At 31.2% G+C, this 16527-nt stretch overlaps 2 protein-coding genes across 7 annotated transcripts; both read right to left on the reverse strand.

The window, feature by feature from the left end:
- Positions 1-951: 951 nt before the first annotated feature.
- On the reverse strand, positions 952-5970 carry LOC113864692 (enoyl-CoA hydratase 2, peroxisomal). 6 transcript variants are annotated; one of them, XM_027498704.1, is made up of 12 exons: positions 5898-5951; positions 5735-5795; positions 5614-5636; positions 5428-5533; positions 5131-5201; positions 4881-4953; positions 4644-4683; positions 4398-4470; positions 4180-4330; positions 1865-1935; positions 1386-1559; positions 952-1273 (listed from the first exon to the last, which is right to left on the reverse strand). In XM_027498704.1, exons 2-12 carry the CDS (start codon positions 5789-5791, stop codon positions 1186-1188), a joined length of 927 nt encoding a protein of 308 aa, XP_027354505.1. In that variant the 5' UTR covers positions 5792-5795; positions 5898-5951; the 3' UTR covers positions 952-1185. The 6 variants fall into 6 exon arrangements, with proteins under 6 accessions (XP_027354505.1, XP_027354503.1, XP_027354502.1 ...); XM_027498702.1 differs by having other exon boundaries at positions 1084-1273; positions 4644-4710; positions 5879-5970; XM_027498701.1 differs by having other exon boundaries at positions 1084-1273; positions 4644-4710; positions 5884-5963.
- A 1583-nt stretch (positions 5971-7553) lies between these two features.
- Positions 7554-14590, reverse strand: LOC113864678 (L-ascorbate oxidase homolog). The gene is made up of 8 exons (XM_027498673.1): positions 13845-14590; positions 13584-13693; positions 10902-11172; positions 10184-10286; positions 9739-10084; positions 8690-9055; positions 8181-8259; positions 7554-8039 (listed from the first exon to the last, which is right to left on the reverse strand). Exons 1-8 carry the CDS (start codon positions 13998-14000, stop codon positions 7827-7829), a joined length of 1644 nt encoding a protein of 547 aa, XP_027354474.1. The 5' UTR covers positions 14001-14590; the 3' UTR covers positions 7554-7826.
- Positions 14591-16527: the final 1937 nt, after the last annotated feature.

The raw sequence follows: 16527 nt of genomic DNA on the forward strand, positions 1-16527 counted from the left end.
TGAATTGACCAAGTGAGAGCGACAACTTTCGGATGGTGCTTGAAAATTTTCTGAAGGAATTTAGCACTATTTGTAGAATGTGCGAGGCGGTGGGCTTTTTTCTCCGCCAACTTACATTTGTATTATTTTAATTTTTTTTGTAATAATTGAAGTGTTAGTGTTTCCGTCAATTTAAAGCACTAAACGAATATTTACTAAAATTATAAGTGATAATTCACCTCCTTAAAATACATTAAAAATGTTTTTTATAATTTTAATATACTTCAAATGCGATTATTATATGATTATCGAAGTGGCAATACCGGTTTTAATATTATTATGTTGATGGATGATAGATGGTGAATACGGCAATATTTGCTGTAGGTCTTTAAAATTTTGTTTTATTGACTTTTAATGTATAGGATTAAATTTAAAATATTTAAACAAAAATAATAAATCCAGTTTAAACACCACATAGTAATACAATAATAATAAAATGCTAACAAATAGCCTTTTTAACTCCTAACTCCACAAAGTTTTCATTAAAAAATTGTATTGACTTGTTTTAATAATTGCTCAAAAGTCCATGCTTGTTGAATAATTTTGAAATTACTGTTATCTTGAAATATAGAAAATAAACTAAGATCTTTTTTATATCTATTACATAAAAAGAACTTTGTTTTAAATTTTTTTCTCCATTCAAATTTTAATTTCATTTAAACCATGATAATAACTTCCTATATAGATTCCAATGTCAAAAATCAAAATAATATATTTAAAGAAAGCAAAAGTGTGAAGCGGAATAAAATCAAACCAGAAGTCTACTTTTCTGATGAATTAAAAAAAAAAGGCTTTAATATTTGAGTTTTAAATTTTTTCTGTTAACCTCAATTTTCATAATCGATTTTAAACATTTAGAAGTAGTATGCTTTTATTAAAACTACGAAAGCATAATAAATATTTTTTTTTATAATATCTTATTATTATGAGTTAACTCAATCACAAAAATTCATGTTTTTTTTCCAAATAATAGTTTAGATTTTTTTTTCAAGTCTATGTTACTAAATATTCTACGTATACCAACTTTGAAATTCTAAACATTTAACAAACATTTTACAATTACTTCCAGAGCATTTGAATTGTGGAGTACTTAATTTATGGCAAACCTCCTGCAGATATTATCGAGCTACATGTTACTGAATTCTTTCACAGTGACGAACTCAAACCACGCAGATCAACGTAGCCAGAAAGAACTGTTCGCTGTCGCTCTTTCACCTTAGTCCGATATACAACCCTACACAATTTCACGTTTCAATCACTATTTCTATTCCCCAAGCATTTGAATAAGTTCGGAGAGGATAGTAGAAGATGATAATATATCAACATGGCGCAAACAGTGACTCTACCTTCGATTTTCAAGCCACATCTCAGTGACTAAAGTTTCACCAGGGTAGACATGTAGAAGAAAACGGCCCGCTATGCTTTTTATCAAGTCTGAATCTCCTCTGCATATGCTTTTGATGATTGCCCTAACAGCAAACCCTAACGTGCACAACCCATGCAATATTGGCTGCGAGAATCTTTGGCAATCAATTAAAATTACATTAGCCGAACAATTGAATACAATCCATATGAAGGAAAATGACCACAAAAGGAATAGCCACATCACAAACTGATGGCATTACATCTTACAATCCTATGCAACAACCCTTTCTTTGTATTGAACTCATATGACAAAAATCCTATTTACTTATAAAAAACACCATAGCTGAAAAGGAAGGAAAATTTCCATTCACCTAGGTACACCCGAACATAAACTTGGGGAATCTAATTTCAAGTATTTAACAATCTACTGGCATTCAGAAGACAGGATGAGAGTACTAACCCAGCAACCTTTGCAACTATGGGATCTGAATGCAGAGGATTGTAGTCACCAGATAGCCTATAGATCAGTGCCTGCCAAAAGGAAGACACACTCAGAATCCGTGTAGAAATTCATAAAGAAGCACGTCAGAAGTTTTCAAAGATGAAACGTGTTCTGGTTCTATAGCTTTAAGAATCTCAACAGAGTGCAAGAATAGTGAAGAATAGACAGTACAAAGATAGGAATGGGAGATAGGGTGAGGAATGAGTTATTAGAGAATTGTATTGTATGGAGAGAACTCTATGTCTACCTCACAAAGGCTGTCCCTTCTCAACTGAGTTCGAAGATTCAGCTCATTTACAATCGTTCTCCACTCCACTTGAGCTCTCCTATTTGAACCTCCAACCAACTAACTGAGCCTTTTGACTGAACATCTTACTGCTTTAACTACCCTAACTATTTCGATTCCTTCTAACATACACTTTCAACATCCTCTCCTAATTCTATTTTTGTTCAAACATCCTCTCCTTATTCTGCGTTAGTATTTAACCATCTCTTTTTGGGCTTTTCTTCTTAAAAGAAAAAACTGGGCCAAAAATTCCTTTAATAAAAGCTGTAAACAAAGCAGCTTATTTTTAGTGAAAAAAAAAAGGTATTAACTTTTAGAAAAACTAAAATGAGGATTGTTTTTCCCCCATCCTTCTCTGTTGAAATATGATGCCAAGCCGCAACATCTATAAGCCACAGAACCAGATCATAAATGCTATCCACCGGCATGCAGAGAACATCACTGCCCAAGTTGCCCAACCTCCATTGCAGAACCATAACCATCGACCACACTCCCAAGCTGCCTGACCACAGCAAACCAACGACCACCCAACTCCTAATATATTCACGTCTCTGCTGCCAGAAGCCTCTCCCATCTTCCCAGTACTGCTCTGGCCAGTTGGCTTCTCACTCGGATTGCTTTCTTTTGAATTTACAGGAATTTCCTTTCGAGGAAGAGGGTGCTCTGTTTTGTGTATATTGTGGAGAACGCACTCAAAAGTGACTTTTAAGCTAAACAAAAGAACTAAAAATTATCAAACAACTTTAGCTTTAATTTTTAAAAGCTCTTAATTCTAGCTTTTACTTTAAAGTGACTTTTAAAATGTTAAAAGCTGGGCCAAAAGGCTACCTGAGGCCTAACAAAATGAATTACAGATTATGAAGAGCAAAATAAAGGGTGAATATCTAAAAAAGGACAAAACTTAGATCAAGTTCCTTACAATCCTTGTGGACATGTGGATTTTTCTTTTTGAAATGTAACAATATATTTTTCATTGAAATTATTCAATGTAGGAAAAAAAAAAAAAAGGTCCACGTGTCATTTTTTGATTGGAGAATTGATGGCAAGGATATACAGAACTTGATGCAAGCTTTTTCCACTTAGAAATTGAATTGACAGCATAATTTAAAAATTTAACAAGATATTCCTAATGGAGGTTATTTAATGTAGAAAAAAGTTCCCCATGTCATTGTTTGATTGGAGAATTTGATGTAAGTTTTTTCTGCTTAAAAATTGTATTGACTGCATTACTGATGGAATTTGTGTTGCCATTAGATAGTTATAATAATGTAATTAAAACTGTTAACTTAATCAAAATTGTTTATTTAATAAAAGGAAAACTGAATTACGGAAATTGAACCTTACATGCACTGCATGAAATACTAATCCATTTTTAGACATTACAACTGTTGTATTCACAAAAAAGAATGATAATAAAATTCAAGGAAAAAAAAAAAGACAACTGTACTGAACAAGGAATTCCTTTTCCAAAATATTTGGTATAAGTTGGAATATTTTAATATATTTCACATTGCTCCACAAAGCAACCAACTGATTCCCTCAACTGCTTTACTGCAATCATTAGTGCACAAGGAAAGTTTCATACCAAGTTGTACCACAAATAAGCATTTTATAATATCTTGCGGGAACAAAAAAAAGACACAATTGCTTGCAACGCTACTTAATGAAAGATTTTGGAGAAAATAGATTTCATGAACAACTATTGTGGTCAAAGATATAGGACAGCCAAATATCTAAGGAAGGTAGAAAGCTAAAGGCTGAAGAGATAAATGAGGTTAAATTAATTAAATATGTAATATAGATTTACGATGTTATTATATGCTGATTCAGAATTGAAGATACAGATCCTACATTGCTTTCAAATATGCTACTAAGTGAATAACAGAGCACAGCCAAGTAAATGAGGGAAAGGCCCAAAAAGGATGGAAAAATGACGTAAAAGAACCAGCCAATTTATGTCAAACAATATTAAATAGTTTTAACATGCCTGAGATGGTTGGGTATGATCCTCAAACACTGAAAAAGGTTTACTTTCAGGAATTTTCGCAGCTGGAGTCTGGTTCAAAGGGTAGTTTGAGTAAGAAAATGGGTTAGATGACTTTGAGAAGCCACCAGCACCACGTAGATAGATAGTTGACCTGCAAGCCACAAGGTAATTTGAGTATGATGATAACAAAGCATTAAAAGGAACATTTTTAGCATTACCTGTTCATGCATAATAAAGCACCAGACTCCTTCTCATAGCTTTTTGTTTCAATCTCCAAAATTGCTGCTTTACCTAAAATTAAAAAAATGAAATTCAATTTTTAAGAAGCAGAATAAAAGTAGTAAAAGGAATAAAAACTTCAAATATGCATACATAAGATATATATTTTCCAGAGGTGTTAAAGTGAAACTATGCAGCAAACAAATGCACGACAAATCAAGTAAAAACTGTTTTTGCAAGTCAACCTTTATCATGCAATCCAGCAAGACTGGCTTTATTGAGTATCTGTAAAAACAATAATGTATCATGAGCCTATCTAGAAAGAATAAGAGAGAAAAACATAATAATTAGTAAATTAACCTCAGCAAGCTGATGAAAATCACACAGAACTGTTTTAGACTCTCAATTGTAAAGGTCCCGAATTAGTTTAACAATTCAATCTAAATGTGCAGTATAACAAATTTTCATAAAAAGAAACTTACATGACAGCTGGAAGGAAACGGTTTGTACAATTCTATATATTGCTGTCCATGAAGCAGAAGGCGTGGATCAAATCTAGCATGCATAAGGTTTTACTTTTGGTTAAGTGTCAAAAGATCAATATGACAGACGACGGAGTAAAAAAGGGAATGAATTATACATTCACCGATAAAATACATGCTGTGGAGATTATATATAAACAGCACATGAAATATAAGCACAGAATTAATGGAAGTAGTAAGCAGCACTCACTGCAATCCTGGGAGATCAAAGCCATTCGGCGCAGATCGAAGTGAAACCACAGCAGCAAACGTAGGCAAGACCTATAAAGTTAGAAATATTTTCCAATTATGTCAGCAGGGACTGCCTAAACAAAGATGAATTATAAGCAACATCTTTGCATAGGTTGCGGTTGAAGCAAATTGTGTTAAATTGTCCATTCTTATGACATACATAAGTGAATTCTAAGCAATATTTTTGCAGATGTTATTGGCGAAGAAATGCGTGAAATTAAACATTGTCCAAGAATAGTTTTAAAACAAAAAATACCTTGATACACTTCTGACCATTCTCATGGTAAACATATTTAAGTTCATCGGTATCAACAGCATCCAATAAACATGCCCCTACGCCTAAGGCATAAAGTGCTGCATCTCTGTTCAACATGAATTAAAGCATATTTACCCATCCATTTTCTATTTTGCATGAAATCAGACATGATAGCTAAGCCCTTACCTGTCTGTATAAGAGTATGTAGTCTGCAGTTCATCAAAATGATAACAGAAGTTTAGAATTCTGAATATGAATATGCTAATTCAAGAAATGCTAACGCAAGATAAAGGAGAAAGAGAGAGACATCGGGGAACTTGTGAGAAAGCGCAAGCGCTGGATCGAATTCTGATGAACCTGCCATGGAGCTGATATCACGCAAATTTTAAAACTCAGAATCGATAGATACAATATTTGGATATGATTAAAATAACATAAGTTGCGAAGTTACAATACACGAGAGAACTCGCCTGCCCTCGCAGATCGGGAAAAGGATCCTCCAGAGTGTGGGAGAAGAATGAATTCGGGTCAACTAGACCTCTTTTTCGTGAAATTACAAATATAAGATATTTTAATCCCTTAATTTTAATAATTTTATAAATTCAATAAATATACTAATTTATGTTTATAATTTCAAAAATTGTGGTCAACATTATCCGGCTTTTTTATATAAATAAATTAAAAAATTATTATTACTCCTTACATATTCTAAAAAAAAATTACGTAATTTTTTTTAAAAAATACATATAACAGAAATTGATTTACATTCTACTTCAATTTTTTAAAAATAAAATTTATCTAAATTAACTTCAATTATATATATAAAATTAATTATAATCAAATTTTTTATAAAACATATTTACGTGTGAATAAAATTTAATTTAAATTAATTAATGTGTAAATAAATTTTAAAATCAAAATAAAAGTTAAATTAAATTAATTTTTATATAATAATTCAAAAATAAAATAAATAAATCGACTGTATAAAAAAATTTTAAAAACATTTAAATTGACTTTTATATAAAAAAAATTAAACTTATAACAGAAGTCGGTTAAATTGATTTTTGTATAAAAATTTTTAAAACAAAAATAAAGATATATACTTTTAAGATATTTTCATAAATTATTTTTAAAAAAAATATTCAGCAAATAATAATTTTTTTGAATTTATTTATGTCAAAAAGTCACTTTATCCTTTGCTATTAACAACGTATTTGGACACCGTGCGACGTTTTCAGCAAGAAAATGATAGTTATATTAAAGAAGGAGTGTAATTAGACATAATAAAAAATAATAGTAAAAAAATATCGCCACTTGTGATTAATTTCAATCACAGACATGGTCGAAAAAGTAATAGTGAATTTAAGCATAAAAATTTACTCGTACTTTAATTAAATTCATTGTAACATGCTCAAAGTTTTAGCGTTTATAATGAAAATGATAAATATTTTCTGGACGTCCAGCGAGGATAAATTGTTGCTGTTTTTCTTTTCCTATAATGAATACAATATTTCTGAGACAAAGGGAAAAATAGAAGAAGAAATAAATGGTGAATTACTTAATTCTGATCCTATTATTCGTCTTTAAGATAGTGAATTTAAAAGAGAAAAAGTTATTACAAATTTTTTTAAGATAAAATGTTTATTTTTAACAAAATATCCTAAAATTTGAGTCTGAAACTTATCAAATCGCATTATAATTAGAGCAAGCATCACAAAATTGTTGATTAATCATGATTAGAGGAAAACTAAAAAATTAAATTAAATTGCACCGGATCCTAGACTCGAACCGGATCATCTGCAGTTTAAAATTAAACTGCACAACATTTTAAGCTAATTTTGAATAGTAGATAATTTTGAGAAAGCTTTCACGATTTATTTCAAATAAACATGAAACCGATAGATTGAAAACAGGCACTACCATGCAGTAGATCCTGGACACCGTTAGCCCAGTTCCAAATGCTAAACTTTCCCAATCCTCATCACTCTTTTTAATATAAAGGATTCATATATTAAGGACCTGTTTGTGTACAATGCAAAACGGAGTTTAAAGGGCAAACTCCAATATACAAAGCATATGATAAGAGCTCTATCAAAAAAAAAGTTTTTAAAAGAAGGAGCTTGCATGTCTAAGGCCGTAGAATAAAGAATAACATCACCTTTATAACCATACCAGTAAAATTATAGAAAATACAATATAATATGTTCTCTCGGAAAGAATGTGACCTCGAGCTGGGGTCATTTAACGATAAAATCATACAAGTTCATCATCCCACGGAAGCATAGCATAAATAAACGAAAGCACTCAACAACAAAATTAGAAGTAGATAACTTAACTACTTTTTATATTCTAAAGCTAGAATGCCTTCTCAAGCGTGGATTCTTTAAACCCTTGCAAGCTCAAAGGGGTCGCGTGTGTCTCCCACTTGCCCTACCACATAGAATTGCATTCTTTGGAACAGGAAACTCGTCTCTGATTGAGGTTGATGTTGTGTAAACCCGCAAATAAAACTGTTGGCCAAGGTATTGTCGTGCCCAAAACTCAGACCTCAAGTTCCACATTCCCACATTGTCAAGGGCAACATAAATAGCAGTCCATGAATAGGGATAAACCTGAACAAATTCAATAATAAAGCTTGCATTAGTTCTAATCTAAACTAGCAAGCAAGGACATCACCAACTGATAGGTAACTTAAAAATTGTTAGCTATGCCACGCAACAAAAATGGGCATTGACCATATGGCTGATTCTCACCTGCGTGGTGCATCGTGCAACTGCATCTCGGAGATTGTACTGGTTTCTGCTAGCAGTTGTCCATTGTCCTCCATCCATACTACAAATAAAATTCATATATTTTAGGCCAACAATACTGCATAGAACATACACAGTTGCAATATTTTACACCATGAGACCAATTTAAGAAAGCCTAACACAAACTATTAAACTTGCTGCGAATGTCTCATAAACCATGATTGTTAAGCGGTGAAAAAAATATATATATAAGCTTTAAAAAAGTTGATTCTGTTAGCATCAATTTTAATGTTTAGACATTTTAAAAATAATATTTTTTATTAAAAAATTATTATACTTATATATTGTTAATATAATCAATGTTATTTTCTCATAAACGCTTAGAAAAACACACAATCTTTCTACAATTTTCAGAAGTTAATTTCAGAGAAGGCATTGATATCGTTTTGATACTTACTAATCTATATCATACATGTACTTAAATTTAAGGATGAGGAGTTGTATGTGCTCACCCAACAACAAAGAAAGAGTAGCCATCAAGATGATAGCTTTGAACGATGTTCTCGTTGTTTTGGAAGACAATCTCGACGAAAGATCTGTAGTCTGCTTGCAACACAGAAGTATCGAGGTAAATGCCACCACCAGTGGGTCTGTCAGATATGCTTCCAGCGCGGAAAACACCTGAGATTTTGAAGTAATCGGCAAGCTTAAGAGGCGTGTCCGGGGCAACATAAGAAACGCTGTTTATTGCGTATCTTTGCTTGCCATTTACTTGACCAGCTGAACTGCCCAATATGATGGTCTTCGTCGTGTTTATGAGACCGTAATGGTAAGATCCTTGCGGGTTTGGCCTCGGTCCACTTGCTGTAAGGTTAGTCCTGAAATCAGGTACTCAAACGTCAGTAATTATTTCATACACATAAAATAATCAATTATACTAGTTAGTAGCTTAAATATTATAATTTTATTTTTTTCTTTTGCTTTCTCTCATTTCATGTACCAAAAATGAAAAACTATAATCTCAATACCAAAATATTTAACATTTTGTAAATTCATTTTCACAAATCGCATCCTTTTAAAAATAAAAAATCTAAAAATACTATTTTATCTTACTTTTAATTATTGACTAAAATTTATTAAAAATTACAAAAGTGAGAAAAACTTTAGATTAAGAGTAAAATATCCATAATTTTTAATAAATTTTAATTAAATAGTTAAAAATTTTCATAGCAATATTACATGTAAAATAGAGTTGTGTAAAATTCAATTTCTACACATCTTAGCCCAAATTTCGAACTCCAAAAATAAATAATAATAATAATAATTATTATTATTATTATTATTTTAATTCAAGATATATATAAAAGATTAGTTCATTTTAATCTCAACATATGGAGATTTGAGCTTAAGAATCAATTTAAAGTGATAAAATTAATCTGTTGGAGGGTTTTACTAAAATCGAGATTTGAGATTTAAGCGTTTCTTGCTTTTCTTTTTCCGTCCTGGATGACTTTTTTTTGGTCAAGGACTGTGGAGTAGAAAGAAGGTAACAATAAAGTACCTAATTGAGCGGGCCTGATTCAAAGACCAATCAATTTGGGTCGTGGGTCCACCAGGGGGCGGGCCTGATACTGGGCCTGCTGAGTTGCTATAGCGAAGTACTCCGGTGGTAGTTAGGATTTTATAGGAGAATCGTGTGGAAACCACAATGTAATAGTCCTGAGCAGGTTGATCGGCAATTACCAGCACTGAATAAGATTGGCCTACATGAACATCAATAGAGGAGTACGTAGTTTGAAGGGTGTGTGTTCCTTCCACTTCTACCAACTTCATTTTGTGGTTCTGGATGCGAAAGTTAAGGGAATGTTGCAGCCCCACATTTGATATTCTAAGCCTGTAAGTCTTCCCTGTAGTGGAAATTTCAAGATTGCCAAAACCATTGTTAATGTCTAAATGATTCGTTCTTTTCGTTTAATAGATAAACAGTTAATAGATGGGGTCCACACCTTGTTCAACGTTGAAAGATACTCCATTAGGACCGCGACCATTGATTAGCACTCCATCCGGAAAAGGCAGCTTCTTGCCCCTGTCAAGATGGGCTTTCAATGTCTGCATAACAATCCACATGTTCTACTTTGAGGAAATAAATTCGTCATGATCTATCGAACTGGATAATTAAATGTCCTCAATCACAGAGCAACTACTGACTATTATTTACTTCAACCTGCTCAATTACCAACTGTATAATTAAACATTTTGCGATTTTACATTTTTAAAATAAGAAAATAAAAGTTTATTTATCATTGATTTGAATTAAAATATTTTATAAATATAATTAACTTTAAATTAATAATCAATCTTTTTTTACCTTAAAGGATGACAGTTTGAAGTTACATATAATTTTCTTTTGGGAAGAAAAAATATATGTAAATGTAAAACGATAATTTCATTAATTTGTATGGAAAACATATGCTGTTGAAAGAGTCAGAGCAGCACTTGCTAATTTGCAGAAGACGGCGTGGGGCACCGATAGAAGAAGGTTATCTCTTGGCGCACATATCAAAAAATGCAATAACAAGAGTATTATTTATCATTGATGAATGGGGATGGTTATTGATTGACATGTAATGCATGGGACGCCTAGGGTTTTCCACCAACAAGTCCTTCCATTAATTTGACTCCTGGTTATCATAAAAATAAATCTAGAATAATGAAAAACGTTACCGTGTGGTTGGATTTGTACCAATCTCCAATAAGAACAGTGTAATCACCAGCGGGATCAGGGAAGGGAACTGGAATTCGTGGCCTGCTAAGGATCCTAATGCCTCCAAAACCACCAGCGGCTTTGTGGAATGCAAGTGATGGGAAGTAGTAAAAGCTCCCAATCTGATCCTTCACTTGAAGCATATAAGTGAAGTTCTTCCCCGGTGGGATGGGGCAGGTTGTTCCTAAAACACCATCTTCGAATGAGTTCCTTCTCTGCTGGATCCCGTTCCTGCATTAATTATTAAATCCCCTTGCCTCAAATTCATATTTCAGTTGTTGGGTTTTGTAATCAAACTAAATTCATACTATACTTTCATAGTATGTTGCTTCAATCTTTTATTCAAGACCAATCGTATAAATTTATACACTAAAATAGATGGATTCAGATAATGATAAAAATTAATAAATAAAAACATCATAAAAATTTATATAAAATGTATATACTATATACATTTAATTTCTTATTAATTTCCCTAAAGAGGATAATAATAATAATAATAATAACTTGAAAAATTAAAGGTCGTTATCAAAACAAATTTACGCCATCCAACATTAGTTAGGAATTATTTGTTTTAGAGTTAAATAACATTATGTTTAAATCGTTAAATAAACAAAAAATAATAATAAATATTTAATTTAAAGTTAAGAATATTTTTTTTTCATTACTTTGTATTAAAAAGGAAAACAAAACTAACTATAAAAGAAACAAAAACTTACTCATTAGGCTGTAGTTGTCCATGTGAACGCTGGGTAAAAATTATAAGTGTACGTCATTTCCATCACGAACCCAGCACTCGTGATTTTAGGAAATGAAAGATAAAAGATAGAGTAGGTGACAAGTCACCGTGGGTTCCAGCCTTTCCCCGAGACAACGGACAAAGTGAAATCGTAAATGGGCCATAACATTGATTGTTGTCCACTTTACATAACTGAAATTCAAATGATAATCCTAGCTTGACCCAAAAGAAAATGATAATCCTATAAACTTTTTTTAAAACTCCCTTTACTAGTTTCTACACAATCGGGTAAAAATCTAATTCAGACAATGAAAGAAAAATACTTAACTTAGTCTCTAAAAAATCATTAAACAATTCATTTATTTTACAAATATAAGAAATTTTAGTTTTCTATCAATTAAATATAAAAATTAAAGTGTCTCATATTTTTAAATTTCAAGAATTAAAACAGTTATTTATTTTTCAAAGACCAAAATATCTCTTATATTTTTTTTAGAGACCAACTTAAATACGCATTCTTAAGAAATCCAATTTGAATCAGTGGATGCTTTCTTATTAGTCCAAATTATGACTGAGACTTGTGATGATTAAGAATGTTCATTGAAAGGATAAGATGAGTTTATCTGTATCCTTATTTGACTTAAAATTTGGATTAGATAATTAAACGATAAAATTTAGTGTAGATTTAGATTAAATTTTTTCAATAAAATAATTATTTATTTTTAAATCTCTCACAAAATTACAAAAAAATAAACGAATATTTTCATTGTGATATACTTCACGATATATATATTTAAAACAAATAATATAAATATAAATATATTATTACATTGTATAAATTATTTTTCATTACATCAAAAGTCTTATTATTGATTATAATTTAAAAAATAAATTTTAGAAAAATATAATATGTCGACAAGAGATAAATAATCTGAATATAACTTAAACTTATCTTTAAAAAATATTAAATTTTATTTTTAAAAATTAACTTAAAACTACGTTATGTTAATAAATTAAGACTAGTAGTTAGGAACACTCTCAATGATAAAGGGCTTCCGTATCTATGACACGGATCATCCTTCAGTTTTCTAACAAAATTAAATACTGAATTTCATTAGAAAAATTACATTTACACCTAAATTTCGTATAAAAATTTATAAAATAAATAGATTGATTAAAAGGAAAGAAAATATTGGAAAACGTAATAATTATTATGATAAAATAAATAAAAAATACTTAAAATAATTATTGTATGACATGAAAATTATGTCTCTGTCCTTTTCAAAAAAAATAAAAAATCGTCACATTCTAATTTTTGTTAATATTACCTTTTAAAATTAAATTTAAATAATTAATAATAATATAAAAATATGATAAATATTTTTCAAAAAAGTGTTATTAATAATAATTATTTAAATTCAATCCTAACATTTTACGGAGGATGAGTGAGGCAGATCTGAATCCACGTCCACACATTTGGCTCAGCACATGGCAAATTTCAGTGTTTCCACTTTTAAGCCGGAGTCATATGACTTAACAACCATCCAAAGTAGAGAGAACGTGTCTAAGGAAATGTGCAACCGACCCCAACATCAGACATGCTCCTCGGTGGATCAACATCAACCTGAACACCTTTTTTATTTTTCTATTTAAAAAATTCCTAATCACATGCTATGCTTGGATCTTACTTATACTGTGATGCTCTGACTTTAATGATGGTTAACCAAAACCCGCAGATCGAAGGGACACGCAAATGTTTGAAGAGAGGGTAAGCAGGGAAGTGAACAATGGGAGGGAAAAATAATCGTCGAGGAGAAATAAAAATGTGGTATGTGATATAACGTCAATACAAAAATACTGTACAAAGACATATGAATATAATTGTTGAAATGGGAAAGGGTACCAGGAGAGGAGAAAGGGCTCATCCAAGCTGTTGAAAACGTTGATGATGAGATTGTCGTTGGTAACAGAATGAATGTCTGGACCTGGGAATTGCCCGTTAATTAATATCCCCTGTTAAAAGAAACATAGATTTTAATATTTTGAAATATTCACTGTGATTCAAATCCAGTAATAGTGATATGGAAATTGAATCTCATTACAGTAACCAAACAGAAAAAAGAAAAGGGTGAATTCAAGTGGAAAGAGTTGAGACAGAGCATACCCTTTGGCGAACCCCAAGCGGGTAAATGTCCCCATAAGTAACATTCCAGTTGAAGAACCTGTAGGGGTCTTCAGCCCAAGTAATGTGAAAAAGAGAAATAACAACGCATAGGAACAGGGCACCGACAGCGGCTCCTCCCGCCAACTCGAACGGCATTTTCGCTCCACTTAATTAACACTCTTTGCGCCTCTTCGCGATAGTGTGCTTAACTTAATGCTCACTCTATTAGTTGCGGTAAAGGGAGAGAGAGAATGAGAGAGAGACTTTAAAGGGGATGGGGAACAGGTCAGAAATGATTAGGGATGGCACACATTTAGGTGCGGTACAGAGGAGGAAGTGTTATAGCCGTGAAAAAGTTAAAAACTTAAATAAAAGAGAGGGAAAATTTAAGGAATTTGGCAGTATACAAAAAAAAAATGTTTTTCTCCAAAGGGTGGAATTGAAATGGAGTGTCGGTCGTGGGTCCTAGAATTAGTTTAATTATATTATAATTTGAACTGGGTGGGTTTGTCTTCCACATGGGTCCTTTGTGTGCTTACGACTTAGAACTGTGGGTGGTATAGGTTTTGTCTTGGTGCAGACATTAGGGCATTATCACACATGTAACTTTTCTAAAACGCAAAGAAGATCCAAGGGCCTTTCTCTTGTATATTCTAAACTCGGTAATTCAGTAAAGGCAGACACAGTCCCAGTCCTACGCAATTTCCGCTATGGACTCGTATAGACCGCTAGAGGTTTGTTACTTTGTCTGGACGTTCCTTAAACTATAGTGCCAATCGATTTACAGCTTACCAGTTTACAAAGAGTATCATCATTTCCTTGCCATTTTTAGGTATGTTCGGTTAAAAACTTTTTAAAATAATTATTAAATGTCATTTTGTTTATAAAAATTTCTAGTATACATTTTTTTTATTCTATACAAATCTATAAAAATTATAATTATTAATAAAAAAATTTATCAAATCAAATAAGTCTAAATTTTGTTCACCATTTATTTTCGTGCTCCTGTAAACTATTTTAAGGAGGCTAGCTTTATACACACATCAAGATACAACAGTAAAAATTAGGGTGTCCTTGAGGTGAGACCGGCAAACCTAGGGACATTGACTCAAACCACACTCTAAGCCAAGATAGTAGGGTTTTTTTTTGCCTTTATAGGGTTTAATCAAAAACATTTTATCCGTATGGGGTTCTTTGACAAAAAATTTCCTGTCTAGGGTGATTTGTAATTGTCGTCAAAACTGCTGGCGACACATGATCAAGTATCGACTGAAAGAATGCCGACACAGCTCTCATAAATCAATTTTAGAGAGCAGTTGTTACGGAACCGCTCTCTAAAACGGACTTTTGAGAGCGGTTCCAATTAAACCGCTCTCTAAAACGGACTTTTGAGAGCGGTTCCAATTAAACCGCTCTCAAAAGTCATGTTTTTAATTTAATTATTTTCTTATTTTTCTCTTTTTCTTTTTTTGTTTTTTTACATGCATAAAATTGTAATTTATTATTATTGATTAAAACCATTTAAATAACTACAAACTTTTTAAAATATTCAAATGTCTAAATTAATATTGATCTAATATTTTTATTTTCAGTCATTTATATTTTAAAATAATATTTTCAATTTTATTTAACTTACATTGCTTATATATTCATCTTTATTTCACTTAATTCCTTATATTTTACTCTAATTTTTTTAAAATTAATCTAATTTATAATTATTTGATGCATAACTATATTTTAATCTTTCACAATTTTAATTTATTTACTATTTCTTATTTATGTGACATAATATTTGTTAAAATATTATTACAAATTTAACAACTGCAGATTCTTATAATATAAATTTATTAATTAATGTTTTTCATTCTTATTATTTCAATTTTATTTTGTTATTCATAATTTTATATTTTATTAACCTTATAATAATAATCACACATAATTTTTCCTCATATATTTATTCAATTTAATTCTTTTATATTTCTTATTTAATTATTTTTTACATAAGTAACAAGAAAATTATATATTTTAATTTAACTATTTTTTTATTTTTCTATTTTTCTATATTCCTATTTATTAATTTGAGAAAATAAGAAAATAATTAAATTAAAAACATGACTTTTGAGAGCGGTTCAATTTGAACCGCTCTCAAAAGTCAGTTTTAGAGAGCGGTTCAATTCGAACCGCTCTCAAAAGTCCATTTTAGAGAGCGGTTCCGTAACAACCGCTCTCTAAAATTGATTTATGAACCGCTCTCAGTAGTCGGGTCTGACACCTATGTCGACATTCTTTCAGCCGATACTTGATCATGTGTCGCCAGCAGTTTTGACGACACTCACAAATCACCCTAAACAGAGAATTTTTTGTCAAAGAACCCCATACGGATAAAATGTTTTTGATTAAACCCTATACAGGCAAAAAACCCAAGATAGTACATTAATAAAGCTACAACGTTAAATATTAATTTGTAACTTGAGGGGCTATGTACTTCATGAGGTCTAAGTAATTTTTAACTTGAACAATCACTTAAGATCTTCAGTCGATACCCTAAGATGATAAGTATGGCTAATTATATAATACGGTCGGTGGAAATATTCAAAATTTCCCCATAACAGCACAACGGGTAGCATCCTCGATTACACCTCCCATAAATTTAGAATTGCGTTAAGATATTTAATATTTCCAT

This window comes from Abrus precatorius, unplaced genomic scaffold, assembly GCF_003935025.1.
Source record: "Abrus precatorius isolate BTA unplaced genomic scaffold, Abrus_2018 Scaffold4, whole genome shotgun sequence".
Classification (NCBI taxonomy): domain Eukaryota; kingdom Viridiplantae; phylum Streptophyta; class Magnoliopsida; order Fabales; family Fabaceae; genus Abrus; species Abrus precatorius.